The 18,730-nt window shown below is 34.0% G+C and overlaps 1 protein-coding gene across 3 annotated transcripts in view; it reads left to right on the top strand.

Moving 5' to 3' along the window:
- Positions 1 to 18,730, top strand: part of ADAMTS6 (ADAM metallopeptidase with thrombospondin type 1 motif 6) — a 293,907-nt gene that overhangs the window by 213,511 nt on the left and 61,666 nt on the right. For all 3 annotated transcript variants that reach the window (XM_028123875.2, XM_028123874.2, XM_028123876.2), the window contains 4 exons: positions 5,332 to 5,434; positions 11,686 to 11,819; positions 13,804 to 13,927; positions 14,465 to 14,545. In XM_028123875.2, coding sequence (XP_027979676.1) covers positions 5,332 to 5,434; positions 11,686 to 11,819; positions 13,804 to 13,927; positions 14,465 to 14,545 — 442 coding nt within the window. The remainder of the gene's footprint in view (positions 1 to 5,331; positions 5,435 to 11,685; positions 11,820 to 13,803; positions 13,928 to 14,464; positions 14,546 to 18,730) is intronic.

Below are 18,730 nucleotides of genomic sequence, written 5' to 3'. Positions count from 1 at the left end.
CATGGAAGGGATTGAGTCAGGCATAGGATTTCTGAGTACTTATTTAGTGCTCTCGTAACAGATGGAGCCCTTGGGAGGTGGGTGTGGCAAGGTAAGCTTCTCTGAAAGAGTTTGGTCACCTTTGACATTGTCTTACTTCCAGTCTAACCTTACCCTGCAGCAGAACCAGATAGCTGAGAACATTCTGAAACTACAGACCTTGCCCCCAGGGAGAGGTGTGGGGTAAGTGATAACAAGGTACAGAGTTGATCCATTAACAGTGTTATAACCGTGTCCCAGGTTATAATTAGAAAACAGATATGTATCCAACACTGGATTTTTATGAATATTATATATAATATTTTTATAGTATTATATGTGGCAAAAAGGTAATAGGAGCAAGTATCATTAATCTTCTTTGGGTTAGTATGAATTTTATGGTGTGTATCATGTTTTGAAAAATAAGGACTAGCTTCTAAGCACAGAATAGAACTTGCTTGTTTATTTTGTTCTTAAAAGGGATGTTTTAAAAATTACAAAGTGAATGTTGCCTAACATTTTCACAGGCTTAGGGGAAAGGGTTATGCTATGGACAGATAGCATTTCAGTTAAATTCAGGCCATACAGAAATAGATTTAAGTTTGAAAACTTGCACAGAGGATTATGGTATCAAATATGACAGCTAGATTCTAGTTTGGACAATATAGGTTTAGCAGACTTTTGTTTCTTTTTCTTTAAAAGTAAATATTCAGTGAAACTACAAAAAAATGAGAAACCATTTTGGAGAGAAAAGATAAGATTAAATCAAAACTAGTTGAGCTGATTCATTGGATATTACATTTAACTTTAGTGAGATAATCATACAATACCTGGTAACTAGGAAATCAGGAGTTTTGTGTGCAACTTCTAAGAGGAGGTGTGGAAGCAAGGACTTTGTTAGCATGTGTGTTATTGTGTGACTTAGAAAAGTGATGCCTTTTTGGGTGAACAAATAAAAATGTCCTTTCTTCACAGTCCCATGTCAAGTACGTGACTTGCTAAGCAGATCAGGGGCTGGAATTTAAATTCCACTTATGCTCCTGAAACTAATAGGGTATAGCCAGCTAAGAATATATTGCCATCCTAGAGAGGAAGCAGAAAATTAAATCTGGGGAGTGTTGAAGTGTGGTCTAGTGTAATAGTGAAGAAGCAAAAGTGCATTTACTGTGGAAGCATAAAGGAAGAAACAGCAGAAGGTGAAAAGCACAATAGAGAAAAGAAGTAGAATAAAATGCCAATTTTGCTCATTTTGCAATTTTACCTGAGGCCATAGGAATCCTTGTATCCTGCCAGCCTGCCTATCTCCTTTACGAAGAGGAGAGGAATGGGAAAGGGGAAAAAGAATTTTCGTGCTCAGCTTTCTGCTCACACTTTATTACACGTAAGATATAACACAGTATTTACGGAATTTTCCTCATTTGCAAGACATTTTGGGATGTATTCCTCTTGAAGTTAAGTGGCATTTTGGGTGTATTTTGCAAATGAAAGAGAGAAGGCACAAAGGGCTTCTGCGGCTTGCCAAGGTCACCGTATTCTTTGAGACAAAACCAGGATTAGAAGTCCAGTAATAGAAATGCCACTACAAAGTTCGTCAGCGGAAGCTGAGATTTCTTTCTATAGCAACTTTTATGCCCCAATGAATTATCCTTTCTTTGTTTTTAGATTTATGTACCAATAAAAAGTGTTTAGTCAAAAGGAGATGCTTTTAAGCAATCAGTGTAATTGGAAGCAATAAGATAAGACTGTAGAATGTGCTAACATATCTCTGTAAAAAAAAAAGTGCTGATAAAGATGCTAGTACTAATTTTTTTATTATTTCTTTGAAAATACTAAGATTAAAAATGCTGAGACCTGCAGTTTTGCCCTCTGGATTTATGTGGGGTCCTGCTGGTTGCTTTTTAGAAGGAGAGGATGCTTGATTAGAGTTAACACTAGGAGGCTGAAAACCTGTCAGGCTTTACATAAAAAATTGGTTGCTTATGCCCACTGTTTTTGCATGGTGTCAGCATTTATTACCTCTAAGCAATTTAAAACGCATTACTCCTTAAACTCTCTACTATTCCTAAGAAAACAAAAATAAAAATATACTTTATGTAATTTTTCCTTAAGAAATTACTCTTTTCTTTGATCACTCTTACTGTTTGGAATGAGAATATACAATTCCTACTGAGTTAATTTCTAATCAGCACAAATTCAGAGCATTCACCGAAGGAAACACTGAAATCAGGAAAACGGAACACTAGCTGTTATATTCTAGAAACAGAAGGGCATGGGATCAAGTCTACTACAGTTTCCTTAAGCCCTTGCATCCTCCATGCTATTCTATGAACCTCCTTAACACACTCAAGTTTCAGGGCCTTTGCATTTACTGTTTACTCTTCTCACTGATGTATAAGCCACTCCTTCAGTTTCTTTTAACTCTCTACTCAAGGGCCACCTTACTAGAGAGAATTTCTCAGACTATACCTTTTTTTGTTAAGATTTTATTTATTTATTTATTTATTTGACACAGAGAGAGCACAAGTAGGCAGAGCGGCAGGCAGAGGGAGAGGGAGAAGCAGGCTCTCCGCTGAGCAGGGAGCCCGATGTGGGGCTCGATCCCAGGACCCTGGGATCATGACCTGAGCCGAAGGCAGCCGCTTAACGACTGAGCCACCCAGGCGCCCCTCTGACCACACCTTTTAAAACAGCTTCCCTCCCACCTCACTATCCATCCCCTTACCCTGCTAGAATCATAGGATAGGGCCCGAGGGTGGAGAGAGTGGGTAAGTGTGGTGCTATTACCTGAAGTTGGAGTCACAAAAAGATTCTACTTCTGCCTGTGGTGCTGCCTGAGGTGAAGAAAGAAAGAGAAATACTCTGGCTTCTCCCAGTAGTGCCTTAACTGCCTGAACCATTGTCAGAAATCAGCAGACACAGAAGCCTGGAAAATGGAGCTTGCAGAGTTTGTTCCTCTGAGATACAGAGCAGAGCAGAAGGTGAGGAATGAATCTAAGAATGCCTAAACCCAAGACCAGAACAGCTGCTAATAGCTATTCAGTTCTGCTCTATGGCAGGTACAGAGCTAAACAGTTGACATGAATCCTCACCTAGGAGGTAAATACTAGTATTATCCCCAGTTTATGGATGAGGCTTGGAAAATTAAGTACATTGCTGAAAGCCATGAATTAAATAAAAGACCAAGTTAGAATTGAATCCCGGTTTGTCATACTCCAAATTGCTTTTAGTCCTCTTGTTTTATAAATGAGGAAAAAGTAATTTTGGAGAAGAAAAGAAACTTGCTGCTGAAATGACAGGAACTCAAGTTACTCCTATTAAGTTTTTATACATATTAACAGAGCTAAAACTTTTTGCTGTTACTGTAGCGTTTAGAGTTCAAAGGAAGCTCCCATTCAGATGAGGGAGTGCCCTTACACCCTGAAAGTATCACTGAGCAAACCCTCTGTAGCCAGTGTATTCAAAGGGATTATTAATCACAGCCACCTAAGAGTGTTGAAAGAGATTAAATAGATAATACATCTATAGGCTTCCGAATAGTGTGCCATAGAGTGGGTACTTGCTAAATGCTTAGTAAATGCTAAATAGCTGTTGTCATTGTTAATATTTTTATTCTGCTGACCCTGAGTGGTTATCACAGGAAAGAGTATAGATCAGAAATTTTATGAAATGTTATCCAAGTGCTTTATTAAACTATAATATCCTCCTGTCGGACTTTTTACTTCGCCTGTATTTAGGAGATTCATTACAAGATAGTCAAGAATGGGATTTTATGTTTGTTTTTAAGTAAATAGTCCTCATGATGCCTTAGTTTGTTAATTCAGGGCTTTTTTTATGTACCAGTGGTTTTCTATGAAATGTCATCTCCTCTTATTATTTCATAAGTTTCTTTCATCTAGGATGGCCTTTTTTTCCAACTATTACCAACATATGACCTTCTCCTTCCTGTACCCCTGGCTTTTCTTGGCTTCCTTCTTAATAGTTTTAACCCCCTAGAAATTACGTGCAGAAATTATTTTAAAACACAGGGCTCACAATGGAATGCGGACCTATTTGCACTGTTTTCAGAATTTGAGGTTTTGGACTTGATATGGTAGAGATTTGAACCGCAATATAGAGGATGTGATGATGACCGTGCGACCATTTGCACATTGTGATCTATTATTTTTGTACATGCTTCAAGGGACCATTTACAGTATACTGACCTCAGAAAACTGTATAAAGTAAATGTAGAGATCGAAGGGAGGGTAGTAAAAAGTCCTCGAATGATCTCTGAGAGTTTAATCTACTCATTATTTATTCACAATTAAGAATTTTATCTGCTGACCTGTTTTGTTGTTCAGTATGTGAGCAGGATATTTTCTCCATCGTGTATCAAAAGCAGTGACTGTTTTAGGTGCTACAACTGCAGAACTCTAAAAGATAAGTCAAATTAGGTCATATTGCTCAAACACAGTGAGATGTTATACTTTTAATTCTTTGTGAACTTAAAGATTGAATTTAGGATGGCCTGTGGTATTTGGAATCTAGACCTAATACATTAGCAAGGTTTTCCTTTATACAAAAATTCAGGTAGAAGAAGCATTCCAAACTTTTAAAAACAAATATCCTTCTCTTGACCCTCTCAACACCCTTCTCTTTCCCCACCCAACACATATACATGTTTTGAACCAATTTAGTATTTTATTTTCTGTGATGTTCATAGATTAAATGTAAATCTTAGTAAGTCCAAATTCTTTGAATTTGAAGGTGTTTAGACTTGAGGCCTAGCATTTGCCCAGTTTATTCCACATCTTAAAATATGGTTTTTGTCAAGGCTAGACAGTAAACAGCTCTAGTAGTAGGGATCCAAACCACAGTTAATAGGGCTGAATGTTGTGTTACAAACCTGCCTCTTGATTCCCTAAAATAAAGAGCTGGGAGTAGCTCTGGCAACTGGACCTTAAATAATGTTACCAAAAGACATTATGTGTTTTAGTTTCTTCATCTAGTTTTTATGTGTGTTTATAAAAAGGTACCTGATGGATTGATTGCAAAGTGGACTATGACATGTATCTGAGTATAAAGTTATAAGGAAACTGTCTCACACATAATTTCGTATAAATTACTTCAGTTGTTTATTCTGTGGCTAAGATTACAATTCAGATACATCAGTCTGAATACTGCTGTAGAACAAGTAAATGTAAAGTAAATGACAGTATTGTAGCTACAGCATCAGGCAGTGACGAGTTCAGGCAATTTTAATTTTAGGGACATTGTCCCTTAGTTTTGGTATTTTTCAACAATCATACCATTTATGATTTTATTTTATTTTAGCCATGTCCTTTGGGGGCCCGAGATTTTCGAGAGAAACAGTGTGCAGACTTTGACAATATGCCTTTCCGTGGAAAGTATTATAACTGGAAACCCTATACTGGAGGTAATGTATAACCAGCAGAGCATTCATCATGCTTGAGAGCTTTGCAAATATAAAAGAATATATAAATACATACAAACACACACATGCATTCATACACCTACTAGTAAAAATTAGTGTTTGCAAATCAGAGCAGGATAACGCTTACAGTACTATACAGTTTCCCTGTAATAAAGCTTATGTTAGTAAAAATGATCAGAAATCATTTATAAAAATCTAATTCTATTTAACAAGGTACAAAAGTCCAAGAAAGGATATAAATTCAAATAATGCTTTTGAGTTCTTGAGACTTTCTTGGGGTATATGGACATTACATTATAATCATTTATAATCACTGAATATTTGGAATTATCACCCTAAAAACAACTTATAACAATATAAATCAACTCAAAAGTGGCCAGGAAAACCTGTATACTTTTTTGGTCAAAGGCCAAGGATCTTCCCATAGATTATTATTATTCTTTTTTAGTGTTGGGAAGCATTTTTACCCTTTAATTTGGGCATGTATCAAGCACTAATTATTCAGTAAACACCAGAAGTTTTCTTGTACTCTCAAAATACAAATTTAATTTTGTTAAAATTTTCTCTTAGAGAAATTGAATGTACTTTTAAAAAACTTTTATTGTTTGTTTTTTATTCTAATATCTTACCTTGAAAATTTTCCAACAGAGCAATACTAAAAGAATTTTACATTGACAAGATTCTATTATTCACATTATAATATACTTTGTTACATGTCTAGTCATCTCTCTATCCATTAATCCATTTATTTTTTAGATGCATGTCAAAGTAAATTGTAATCATTGCTATACTTTCCTCTAAATACTTCAGCATGTATAACATTAACCACAGTTCAATACTTATTTATTGTTTTTCAGGTTAGACTATGTACAATGCAATGCACAATCTTAACTGTACTTCCCTTGAGTTTTGACAAATATGTACACCTGCAAAGCCCTATTAACATATTGCCATACCTCCAAAATTCTCATAGTCCTCATAGTGCTTCCCAGTCAATAGCTGCCTATTTCTTCCAAGAGGCAACCACTGTTCTGATATTTTTTTCCTTACCATAGATTAGTTTTGCTGGTGCCAGAACTTCATATAAGTGAAATCATGTCATAGTTGGCCTGTGTTTTGGGCCTAATATTTTTGAGATCCATCCACATTATTGCATGTATGAATAGCTTATTCCTTTTTATTGCTGAGCAGCATTCCATTGTAATAACCAGTTTGTTTTCCCATTGTGTTATTGATGGCTGGCCACCTGAGTTGTTTCTAGTTTTCAGCTGTTCTGAATAAGCTGCTGTGAACATTTTTGTAGAAGTCTTTTTGTGAGCATATGTTTTCATTTCTCTTGGGTAAATACTTAGGAGTGGAATTGCTGGGCAGTAGGGTAGGTGTGAGTTTAGTTTTAAAAGAAATTGCCAGATGTTTTTCCAAAATGATGTACCATACTACACTCCCACCAACAACATGTGAAAGTTATGTTTGTTCCACATCCTTGCCAGTGTTTGGTATTTTCAGTCTTCTGCTGGTCGATGTATAATAATGTCTCAGTGCAGTTTTAATTTGTGTTTTCTGATCCTTGATTATGTTGAGCACATTTCTATGTGCTTATTGACCATTTATAAGTCTTCTTTTGTAAAGTGTTCAAATTCTTTGCCTATTTTTAATTGGTTATGTATCTTTTTATTCTTCAGTGGCAGTCATTTATCAGATAAATTTTATGAATATTTTTTCACATCTTTGGGCTTTCCTTTTACTTTTTTAACGGTGTTTTGGATGAGTATAAGATTTTAATTTTGATGAATACTATTTTTTCATTTTTTTTCCTTTTATGGTTATTGTGTTCAGTATCCTGTCTTAGAAATCTTTGCTTTCTCAACTCAAGAAGATGTTTTCTTATGTTTTTTTCTAAAAGCTGTATGGTTTTTGTCTTTACATTTGGATCTACAGTCTAAAAATAATATGGGGTTATGTTGTGTATTTGTAGTTTGGACTATATTTTGTTCTACTTATTTGTCAACAATAGAAATACACAATGATATGTGCACAATGTGCAATGAAATGAAATGGTAGCAATACTATGCTAGCACCACACTGACTGAATTATTATAAATACGTAGTCTTGGACACAGGGTGTAAGTTCCTCCAAGTTTGATCTATTTTTCAAGAGTCCTTTGGATATTCTAAGTGCTTTGCACTTCTATGTAAATTTTAGAGTTGCTATTAATTACTACAGAAAAACATGCTGGGCTTATGATTGCTATCATGTTGAATTTATAGATCAATTGAAGGGGAACTGATGAATTAACAATATTATTTTAACATTGAATATTGAATTTGATAGTGAATTTATGAATGTTGTATATATATATATATATATATATATACCCATTTATTTATGTTTTCTTTAATTTCTCTCAGCTATGTTTTGTAGTTTTAGGTGTTAGGTCTTGCACTTCTTTTGTTAAATCTATTCCTGAGTAATTTTTTTTTGAAACTATTGTAAATAAAAGTTTAAAATATATCATTTTCAATTGCTTGCTCTAGTATCCAAAAATACATAGATTTTTGTGTATTAAATTTGTATTCTGTGACCTTCCTAAATTTCCTTAGTTGTCCTCTCAGAACAACTATTAGTCCTAATAGTTGTTTTGTAGATTGCTTAGGATTTTCTTGGTAAATAATCATGTTATCTGGAAGTAGAGACTGTATCAATTGTTATGCCTTTTAATTCACGTTCTTGCCTTAATGCACTGGATTGGCTCTTCAGTACAATTTGTACATGTATGATTATATGTATTTTTCTTTATTATGTCAAACCAACTTTTTATTCCTAGGATAAACCCCATGTGGGAATGATTTTTTCTCTTTTTATATGTTGTTGGATTTAATTTCTAATATTTTATTAAGGATGTTTGCATCTATTTTTTTTAAGGAATTCTGATTCACAAATATTTTTTTCCTGTCATGTCTTTGACAAGTTTGAGTACTAGTGTTACTCTGGCTTCCAGAAATAGAATCCCTGTTTATTTTGAATGAGATTGTAGGATTGGTATTATTTCCTCTTTAGAATAGATTCACTACTAAAACCACTCAGGCTTGATATTTTCTTTGTGAAAAAAAAAATTATTACAAATTCAACTCTTTTAGTAGATAAAGGGCTATTCAGATTTTTAAAAAATTCTTAAGTCTTCAAGAAACTTATGTTACTCCCCTATCTCATTTCTTGACAGAAAATTGATCATAACATTCTCTTACTGTCCTGTCTAATATCTGTAGGCTCTGTGGTGATGTATGCTCTTTCATTTCTGATATTGACAATATGTGTTTTCTCTCTTTTTCTTGATCTGTTTGCTTGAGGTTTATTAATTTTATTAATCTTTTCAAATAGTCACCTTTTGACTTTAGTACTTTTCTCTATTACTTTTTTCTCTTTTATTAATTTTTGCTCTTATATTTATTATTGTTTAGATTTGGGGTTCATTTTGCTTTTCTGCATTACCAAACTTGATTTTTTAAAAATTGCCCTTAGGTCAAAATCTTTTGTTATTTACATTGTGATTTCTTCTTTGACCCAGGGGTTATTTAGAACTATGTTATCTTTATTTCCAAATATTTGCTACTTTCTAGATTTTTTTTGGTTCTTGATTTATAATTTCTACTATGATCAGAGAATAGTCTGTATGATTTAAATTTTTTAAATTAATTGAGATTTGTTTTATAGTATCATTTCTTGTTCATGTTGGTAATGTTCTATCTATGCTTGGAAAGGATGTGTTTTCTGCAATTGTTGGATACAGTGTTCCATAGATATCCATTGCATCAAGTTGGCTGATAGTATTGTTTAAATCTTTTCTATTCTTTCTGATTTTTTTCTGCTATAGTTCTTCTATCAGTTACTGAGAGAAGTGTGTTAAAATCTCCAACTGTTTTATGGCTTTGCTTTCTTTTTTGTAAGTTTTTCTTCATGTATTTCAAATTGCTTTTATTAGGTACGTATACGGTTAGGATTATTTTGTCTTACTGTAGGAGGAAAAGAAGTGTCTGATATAATTTACAGATTTAATACTTAGCATCTAGGTAATTATAAGCATAGTGAATTAACCCTAAATTCATAATAAGCTTTCGATGAAGGTAACTGGTAATGATGTGACCTTCCATTTAGAGAATCATCTTAAAAGTTTTCTCAAAATAGTAGCAGTACCTCTTCTGAAAACTCACTGTAGCTGAGTGGGGTGCCTGGGTGGCTCAGTTGGTTAAGTGTCTGACTCTCCTGATCTCAGCTTGGGTGTTGATTTCAGTGTCATGAGTTCAAGTCCTGCGTTGAGCTCCATGCTGGGTGCGGAGCCTACTTTAAAACAAAAAACAAAAAACCTCTCTGTAGCTGAGGAAGCTGAATATGTCTTTAGTAATAAAAAAGGGAAAAATGTATTTTTATTATCATCACATATTATGGTAGTCTAAGGAATACAGCCATAGCATTTATATGTCCTACATATCAAATACTACCTTACATAATTAAAAAACGTTAAAATTGAGTAAACAACACTCATGTTCTCTTGTTAAAGCCTGATACATAAAAACCTACATTAAATTCCAAAGCACTATAATAAAAAATGGGAAAAGAACTATACTGAGTAGTAATGAAAAAAATCCCAGTAAGGTTCATGGAAATTTAGAGCAATTTTATTCATGAGAATCTTACAAAAATAAATATAAATACCTTGATTGTCAGTTTAGGAAGAAATTATTCTGTTTATTACTTGTTATATTTGTGCTCAGTAGAGCAAAAGGTACCATTAACTTAAGTCTAATAATAACATTTCAAATTATATAGAAGTTCTATAGCCTGTACACATTGAAAATGGAAGCAAACATGGACTTAGGCGATAGGTGGTAAACTGGCAGTTCAGCAACCAGTTTTTACTTATATAGATGTTTTAATCTCCACAGTATTTTTCAAAACTTTGAATGAATTACCAAAAAGAGTTTTTATTTTAAAAATCTAGGTTTCCATCTTCTCATGAAAAAACAGTATCTGACAATATTGGGCCATCTTCTTGCATTATAAAACAATCAACTATAACAATGATCTCCTTTAATGGAATGTTCTCTTTAATTTACCATTGTCTCTATCACTCAGTTGGCTTGTCTCTTTTATTTCACATACCTTCCCTGAGATTTGTACTTTTTACTAAGACTAAGCATGTCATTTTATCTTTCTGCCTTATTTTTGTTGTTAGAAACAGTCTTCTTTATTTCAAAGAGAAATTTTATCAGCACAATTAGAATAAAAACAAAGTGTTTTAAACTTCATCAAATGAAGGTTGGACATAAAGTGTTTTTAAGTCATAATTTCAATCAGTAGTTACATACTTATAAGTAACTTTCCCATGCACTGTTTTGAATAAAATAAATTCATATATATTGCTGTCTTTCCAATATACTATGAGATTATGATATTACTCTTTTTTTTTAATTCTACTATTTATGCCTATTTTTCACATCAACCTAAAGAAATACAAATTTCAGTGACAAAATGAAAATGATGAAGTTATTCTATTCACAAAATAAAATTAGGTATTGTTTTAATTATTCATGTTTAATGCTATATGTAATTATCTTTGATTTAGTAACAAGAATTATTCAAATTTAATGCTATAATTAATTTTACCTTTGATTTGCGTATCTCTTAAAAACTTATTTCTACACTAAAGACACATTCATGGAATATGGTATGTTTAAAGCAGGTATAAATTTAGAGGGTTTTGTTTTGTTTTGTTTTTTCTTTTTACAACTACCATATCCTTGCTTGAAGTAGAGTTTTTGTATCAGCTTCAGTTAACAAGTGACATATGTTGTAGAAATTCCCACTTGCTATATGAAGTTATTGTGTCAAGCCACAAACTTTATTTTCTTAGTTTTTGAAAAAGGTTTTTATTTCATCCATTTTTTTTCAACATTCAGGTACCTCTACTGTGATTCCTTTTGACCTAAAATATATTGTTAAATATATGTTGGAAATACCTGAACATTTTAAACCTAAAACTGTTCAATAGATCTTCTGTCAAGTTGCACAAACAATGCAATTAAATACGAAATTTTAGCAAAGGAGGAAAGAAACATCTGGGTATATAGTGAGGGAATGATGTCTGTATGAATTGTAAATTTACTGTGGTTAATATGGAATCACTGTTTCTTAAAAGAACCACTCCATTTATCTCTTTTCTGCTGTATTTGTCCAGGTGGGGTAAAACCTTGTGCATTAAACTGCTTGGCTGAAGGTTACAACTTCTACACTGAACGTGCCCCTGCGGTGATTGATGGGACTCAGTGCAATGCTGATTCACTGGATATCTGTATCAATGGGGAATGCAAGGTTGCTCCAATTATGAATTTTACTCCTTTTTGGGGGGGCTTTTGAGACTTTTATCTTTTTTCTCAGGTAGTCGCTCCTAATTAATACTATGCTCAGCTTTAATAAAAGAGAGCTACATTTTAGAGAAATTAGGTTAACAGTACATATAGTTAAATGTAGAATAGCCAGGGCGCCTGGGTGGCTCAGTTGGTTGAGTGACTGCCTTCGGCTCAGGTCATGATCCTGGAGTCCTGGGATCGAGTCCCACATCGGGCTCCCTGCTCAGCAGGGAGTCTTCTTCTCCCTCTGACCCTCTTCCCTCTTGTGCTCTCTATCTCTCATTCTCTCTCTCTCAAATAAATAAAATCTTAAAAAAAAAAGGTAGAATAGCCTATTCATATTCAAACATCATGCAGATATGATTTATTTTGGTGTTCGAGTTATGTATAGAGTAATTGCTAGAGCTCTGAATATATTTTGGACTTATTTCTGTTCTGTTCCGTTTATAAACAGATTACAAATATGATAGGAAGAGAGAGGGAACAAGGATTCAGCTCTTATTCATATGGCTACCACATGTTTTCATTGGAAGATTGTTTGATACATTTCATAGCATAATTTTTCCTCAAAGTGTAAAACAGCCATGTTCCTCCTACTTTGCCTCTTTTTGAAGCATTTTGAAGCACAGTGGTTTTCATTATAGAGTTAGTCTTTACCTTATTAAAGCATTTACTTTAGAGAATTAGCCTGACTAGTTGAGAGTTATAAGAGCAAATCCATACTGTTTTCCTAGACCTGTGAATAAATCTAATCATAATAAGAAAAGCCGCAAAAACCACTGTTCTCATAACTTTTTTCCTTGTTTGTTTTTATTTTATATTAAAGAGAAGCACAAAACTAAGTCTCAGAAACTGAGAAAGAAGAGATAAAAACACTATCTGTTTTGTGTCATAATTTCTTGCAAAAGTTTCTGTCCTTCAGGCTACTTGATTCTCAATATATCTAATGATCCTGTGCATGTGTGTTATTTCTATGACAGTATTAAAATTTTTTTCGGGTAGCAAAGACAAAAGTGCAGGTTTTATTCAGAGATCACATGCCTGATATCAGTGGCTAAAGGTCATTATACAAATTCAAGTGCCAAAATATGTAACAAAAATGTATAAAAATCCACATTTCTATGATTTTTTAATTTTTTTATATCTTTTTTTTATTCATGAGAGACAGAGGGAGAGAGAGAGGGAGAGAGAGAGAGAGAAGCAGAGGGAGAAGCAGGCTCCCAAGGAGCAGGGAGCCCGATGCGGGACTCGATCCCAGGACCCCGGGATCACGACCCCCGCTGAAGGCAGACGCCCAACCATCTGGGCCGCCCAGGCGCCCCACGTTTCTATGATTAAATGCAAAACTGAAAGGTAGAATTTCAGCTTCCAAGATCATATGCTTACATATGCTTGTTTTTATGGCAATTTTATTCAGCTGGTGGAAACAGGTATTCATTTTTAAACGTTTATGCAGTTTTAAATTCCACAACTAATCCTTGATGCTAACAATTGGATATCCAAAAGAGCCAGTGGTTTAGAAAGGTCAAACCATAATGCTCAGTCATGATTCCTGCTGTTATAAATGTTGTGGGTAGGACAACATGGCATTTTTCTTAATTCTTTCATTTCTTGATTGAAGGTATAAGTAAGAGTCCATTGCCAACAGATTATAATATTTTAAGATTTGGAACATGGTATCTATAAATGAAGAAGAAATCTAGGTTGGAAATATAGACATATATTCCTTGGGGAATCAGAATTTTTTTCCTTTAAACTGATATGTTGAGAAATTTTAGCTAAGAACTTACTAGACAGTAAAGGAAAAAGTGGAAAGAGGAAAATATTTCCTGTTTTGATTTCCTTTATTGGAAAAACAAATAAATGAATAAGTTATATTTATTTGGTTAGTTATGGTTCCAAGAATTCCTCTTTATGACATACTGAATATTCTTCTCTGTTTTCAGCATGTAGGTTGTGATAATATTTTGGGATCCGATGCTAGGGAAGATAGATGTCGTGTCTGTGGAGGGGATGGAAGCACATGTGATGCCATTGAAGGGTTCTTCAATGATTCGTTGCCCAGAGGAGGTGAGTGTGTAGAGAGAACTCTTCCTCACACCACTGATGTCCTGGGAATAGTCAAAATGCTTGATTTCTTTCCCACCCCCTTCTTTTTGAATTTTTTATTTAGGCAGACTATGTTTTTTCCCTAAATTGCTTTCAGTCTCTTAAGTATTAAATATAGATGCATGTAAGATATTTTGAGGAAATATGATTCCCTTTCTACTTGACTTCCTTTAGCCATGTTTCCCTCAGATGGGAATTCCCACAGGGCGTTGATGGGAGAACAATGTGTTGAGAAAAAAACAAACAAACCATGAACCAGTATTATACATGTTGAGGCTTTAAAGACTATTTTGAGATATTTTTAGAGAAAAAGTAAAATATTCTATATGTGTTCCTGAACCTAAAAGGGGAATTTGCCCATATTTCATAATTTATAAAGTGCTAAGTCAAAGAAAGACTTAAAGAACAGGGAAGCTTATTACTGAGAGGTTCCTAAACACTCATTTTCTAATCAAGACTGCACGTGCTGTTTATTACTAGCTATGTTCTGTATTCCAGGCTACATGGAAGTAGTGCAGATACCAAGAGGCTCTGTCCATATTGAAGTCAGAGAAGTTGCCATGTCGAAGAACTATATTGGTAAGTAGCTTATTTTGCTAGATTTTTTAAAATTACTGAGGAAAAACAGCACAGTATCCTAAAGGAAAAGACATATTGCTTGGGTAGAACACTTTCATGGTAAAATGAAGGAAGTTTCAGGTTTTATAAGACCACACATAAGAGCTAAACAAAAAATTAGTGGTTTATAACTTACTCTTCGCCAAGTTGGTTATTTGATTTTTAAAAAATCAATTTTATTGAGGTATTTACATATGATAAAATGCATTTATTATAAGTGTACATTTCAGGGGCGCCTGGGTGGCTCAGTTGATTAAGCGTCTGCCTCCGGCTCAGGTCATGATCCCAGGGTCTTGGGATTGAGCCCTGCATCCGACTCCTTGCTCAGTGGGGGTCTGCTTCTCCCTCTCCCTCTGTGCTTTCTCTCTCAAGTAAATAAAATCTTAAAAAAAAATAAGTGTATATTTCAAAGAGTATTGACAATTTTATATACATATAAGTTATAATATGTAAATATATAAATAATGGCATAATTATTAATTACTATAAATATATGAATTATTACTTTATATATTACTATATATACGTGTGTGTGTATATATATATATATATATATATATATACACCACATATTTTTATATTTATGTTTATATATAAAACACCACAGCCAAGACACAGAACATTTCCATGACTTCAAAACATTCTCTCATTGGCCTTTGCAGTCAGATTCCCCCAGCCTCAGCTGCTTAACCGACTGAATTCCAGTAGAATTCTAAAATAGGAAGCATTAGGTTCTCAAATTTGTTCTTCTTTCTCAAAATAATTTTTGAATATCTAGGTCCTTTACATTTCTGTATGCAGTTTAAGATAAACTTGTCAATTTCTACAAAATGAGATTACATCGAATGTGTAGATCAATTTGGGGAGGATTGATATCTTAAAGATATTATCTTCCAATACATGAAAAGATTTACCTGTATATTTATTTAAGTCTTTATGTGTTTTCACCAGTGTTTATTTTTCAGTATACGGGTCTTGCACCTATTTTTTCTTAAATCTACCACTAAATATTTAATGCTTTTTGATGTTCTTATAAATGGTATTGATATTTTAATTTCATTTTGGAAAGATTTGTGGTTATATAACAATACAATTGATTTCTTTTGGTATTGACCTCATGTCCTGTGATTCTTTCAATCCATGAGAGTGGTATGTCTTTCAGTTTGTGTTGTTTTCAGTTTCTTTCATCAGCGTTTTATAGTTTTTCGAGTACAGGTCTTTTACCTCCTCGGTTAAGATTATTCATGGATATTTTATTCTTTTTGATGCGTTTGTAACTGGGATTGTTTTCTTTTTTTTTTTTTTTTAAGATTTTATTTCTTTGTCAGAGAGAGAGGCAGGCAGGCAGAGGGAGATGCAGGCTCCCCGCTGAGCAGGGAGCCCGATGCAGGACTCTATCCCAGGATCCTGGGATCACGACCTGAGCAGAAGGCAGACGCTTAACTGACTGAGCCACCCAGGCATCCCTGGGATTGTTTTCTTTCTTTCTTTCTTTTTTTAAAGATTTTGTTTATTTATTTGACAGAGATAGACATAGTGAGAGAGGGAACACAAGCAGGGGGAGTGGGAGAGAGAGAAGCAGGCTTCCCACCGAGCAGGGAGCCCGATGTGGGGCTCGATCCCAGGACCCTGAGATCATGACCTGAGCCGAAGGCAGACGTTTAATGATAGCCACCCAGGTGCCCCCCTGGGATTGTTTTCTTAATTTCTCTTTCTGCTACCTCGTTATTACTGTATAGACACACTACCAATTTCTGGGTATTCTGTATTCTGCAACTTTACTGAATTCTGATAGTTTTTTGGTGGAGTCTGTGGGTTTTCTATGTATAATATCATGTCATCTGCCTTACCAATTTGGATGCCTCTTACTCTTTTTTTCTTGTCTGATCACTGTGGCTAGGATTTTCAGTACTGTTGAATAAAAATGGTGAGAGTGGATATCTTTGTCTTGTTCCTGATCTTATATGGAAAGCTCTTAGTTTTTTTATCATTTTCATATATGGACTTTATTATATTGAGGTATGTTCTCTCTACACCCACTTTGTTGAGAGTTTTTATCATCAACAAATATTGAATTTTGTCAAATGCTTTTTCTGCATTTATTGCAATGATAATATGATTTTTATCCCTGTGTTTCTTTTTCTTGATCATGCTAGTGAGGTGTTTGTTAATTTTACTGATCTTTTCAAAGAACAAGCCATTGGTTTAAATTATTTTTTCTGTTATTTCTCCATTTTTCATTACACTGATTCCCACTGTTCTCTTTATTGTTTCCCTTTTTTTCTATTCACATTATGTTTGTTAGTTTTTAGCTTCTTAAGATAGATTATTGATTTAAAGAATTTTTTCTACTTTAAGCATTTCACACTGTAAACTTCCCACTGAGCACTGCTTTAACATCATCCCATATATTTTGATACATTGTATATTCATTACCAAATAATATCTTCTTATTTACATTGTGACCCATGGCTTAGAAGGTATTAATTTAATTTCTGAATATTTGGGGATTTCCCAGATCTTTTTTATTATTGATTTCTACTTTAATTGTCTTATGAAGAGAAAACATACTTTGTATGATTTTCATTCTTTTTTTGAGATTTGTTTTATGGTCCAGCATATGGTCTATCTTAGTGATATTCAGTGTGCACTTGAAAAGAATGTATATTCTGGTGTTATGGGGTTTACCATTCCATAAATGTCAATTAGATTAAACCAGTCAATAGTTTTGTTGAAGTCTTCTATAGTCTTACTTATTTTCTGCCTTCTTGTCTAAGCAGTTATAGAATCATGTTGAAATCTCCAAATAGAATTGTGAATTTGCTTATTTCTCCCATTAATTTGTAAGGTTTTGCTTCATTTATTTCACAACTTTATTACTAAGTGTATAGACATTTAAGATTGTTATATCTTCTTGAGGTTCCTGGATCGCTCATTTAGTTGAGCATCTGATTTCGGCTCAGGTCATGATCTCAGGGTCATGAGATAGTCTTGCGTCAGGCTCTGCACTGGACCTGGAGCCGGCTTAAGATTCTCTCTTTCCCTCTGCCCCTCCCCCTCTGCATGCTCTCTCTCTCTCTCTCCAAAAAAGAGAAAAAGATTGTTATATCTTCCTGATATATTGAGCATTTTATTATTATCAAATATTCCTCTTTATCCCTGATACTAATCTTTGACCCAAAGTCTATTTTGTCTGATTGTAATCTAGTCACCAGATTTCTCCCAGATTAGTTTTTGCATGGCAAATCTTTTTCCACCCATACACTTTTCACATGTACGTGTTTCTGAATTTAAAATGTTTCTTGTAGAGGGCACCTGGGTGGCTCAGTCATTAAGCATCTGCCTTCGGCTCAGGTCATGATCCCAGGGTCCTGGGATCGAGCCCCACATTGGGCTCCCTGCTCAGCGGGAAGCCTGCTTCTTCCTCTCCCACTCCCCCTGCTTGTGGGGATCTCTTGCTGTTTCTCTCTCTGTCAAATAAATAAATAAATCTTAAAAAAATAAAAAAAATAAAATGTTTCTTGTAGACCACCTATAGTTGATTTCAATTTTTTATTGTGTGTAACGATCTTTGCTTTTTTAATTGCAAACACCAGGTGGGGGGCAGGATGGTTGACCAACTTTCTGTAAAGGGCCACATAGTAAATATTTTCAGCTTTATAAGACATGCAGTGCAGTCTGTCTGTCTCAGCTATTCACTTCTGCTATTGTAGTATGAAAGCTGACATAGATAATACATTAATGAATGAGTATATTCCAATAAGATTTTATTTACAAAACATTTACTGGCCATAGTTTGACAACCCCTTGTCTGGATCATTTGTATTTAATGTAATTATCAGTATCTTTCAATTTAAGTCTACCATCTTGCTATTTTTCTATTTTATTTTTTTATCCCTTTTATCTTTCTTTTTTGTCTTTTAGATTAAGCAAGTGTTTTATAGTATTTCATTTGATCTGTACTAATCATTTATTAGTTATACTCTGTTTTATTTAGTGGTTGTGCTAGCATTTACAAAATTCTTCTTTAATTTGTCAGAGTACACCTTCAAATAATATTATACCATTTTTGTATAATACAAGGCCCTTACAATAGTTTATTTCCATTGTCTCCCTCCATCCTTTGTCCTATTTTTTAAATGCACT

The sequence above is a fragment of the Eumetopias jubatus genome, unplaced genomic scaffold (assembly GCF_037043125.1).
Source record: "Eumetopias jubatus isolate StellerSeaLion01/CBP00866 unplaced genomic scaffold, mEumJub1_p1.0 scaffold_5, whole genome shotgun sequence".
Classification (NCBI taxonomy): Eukaryota; Metazoa; Chordata; class Mammalia; order Carnivora; family Otariidae; genus Eumetopias; species Eumetopias jubatus.
Note: the sequence above shows the minus strand (reverse complement) of the source record. Positions and strands in the feature narration are given on the sequence as shown.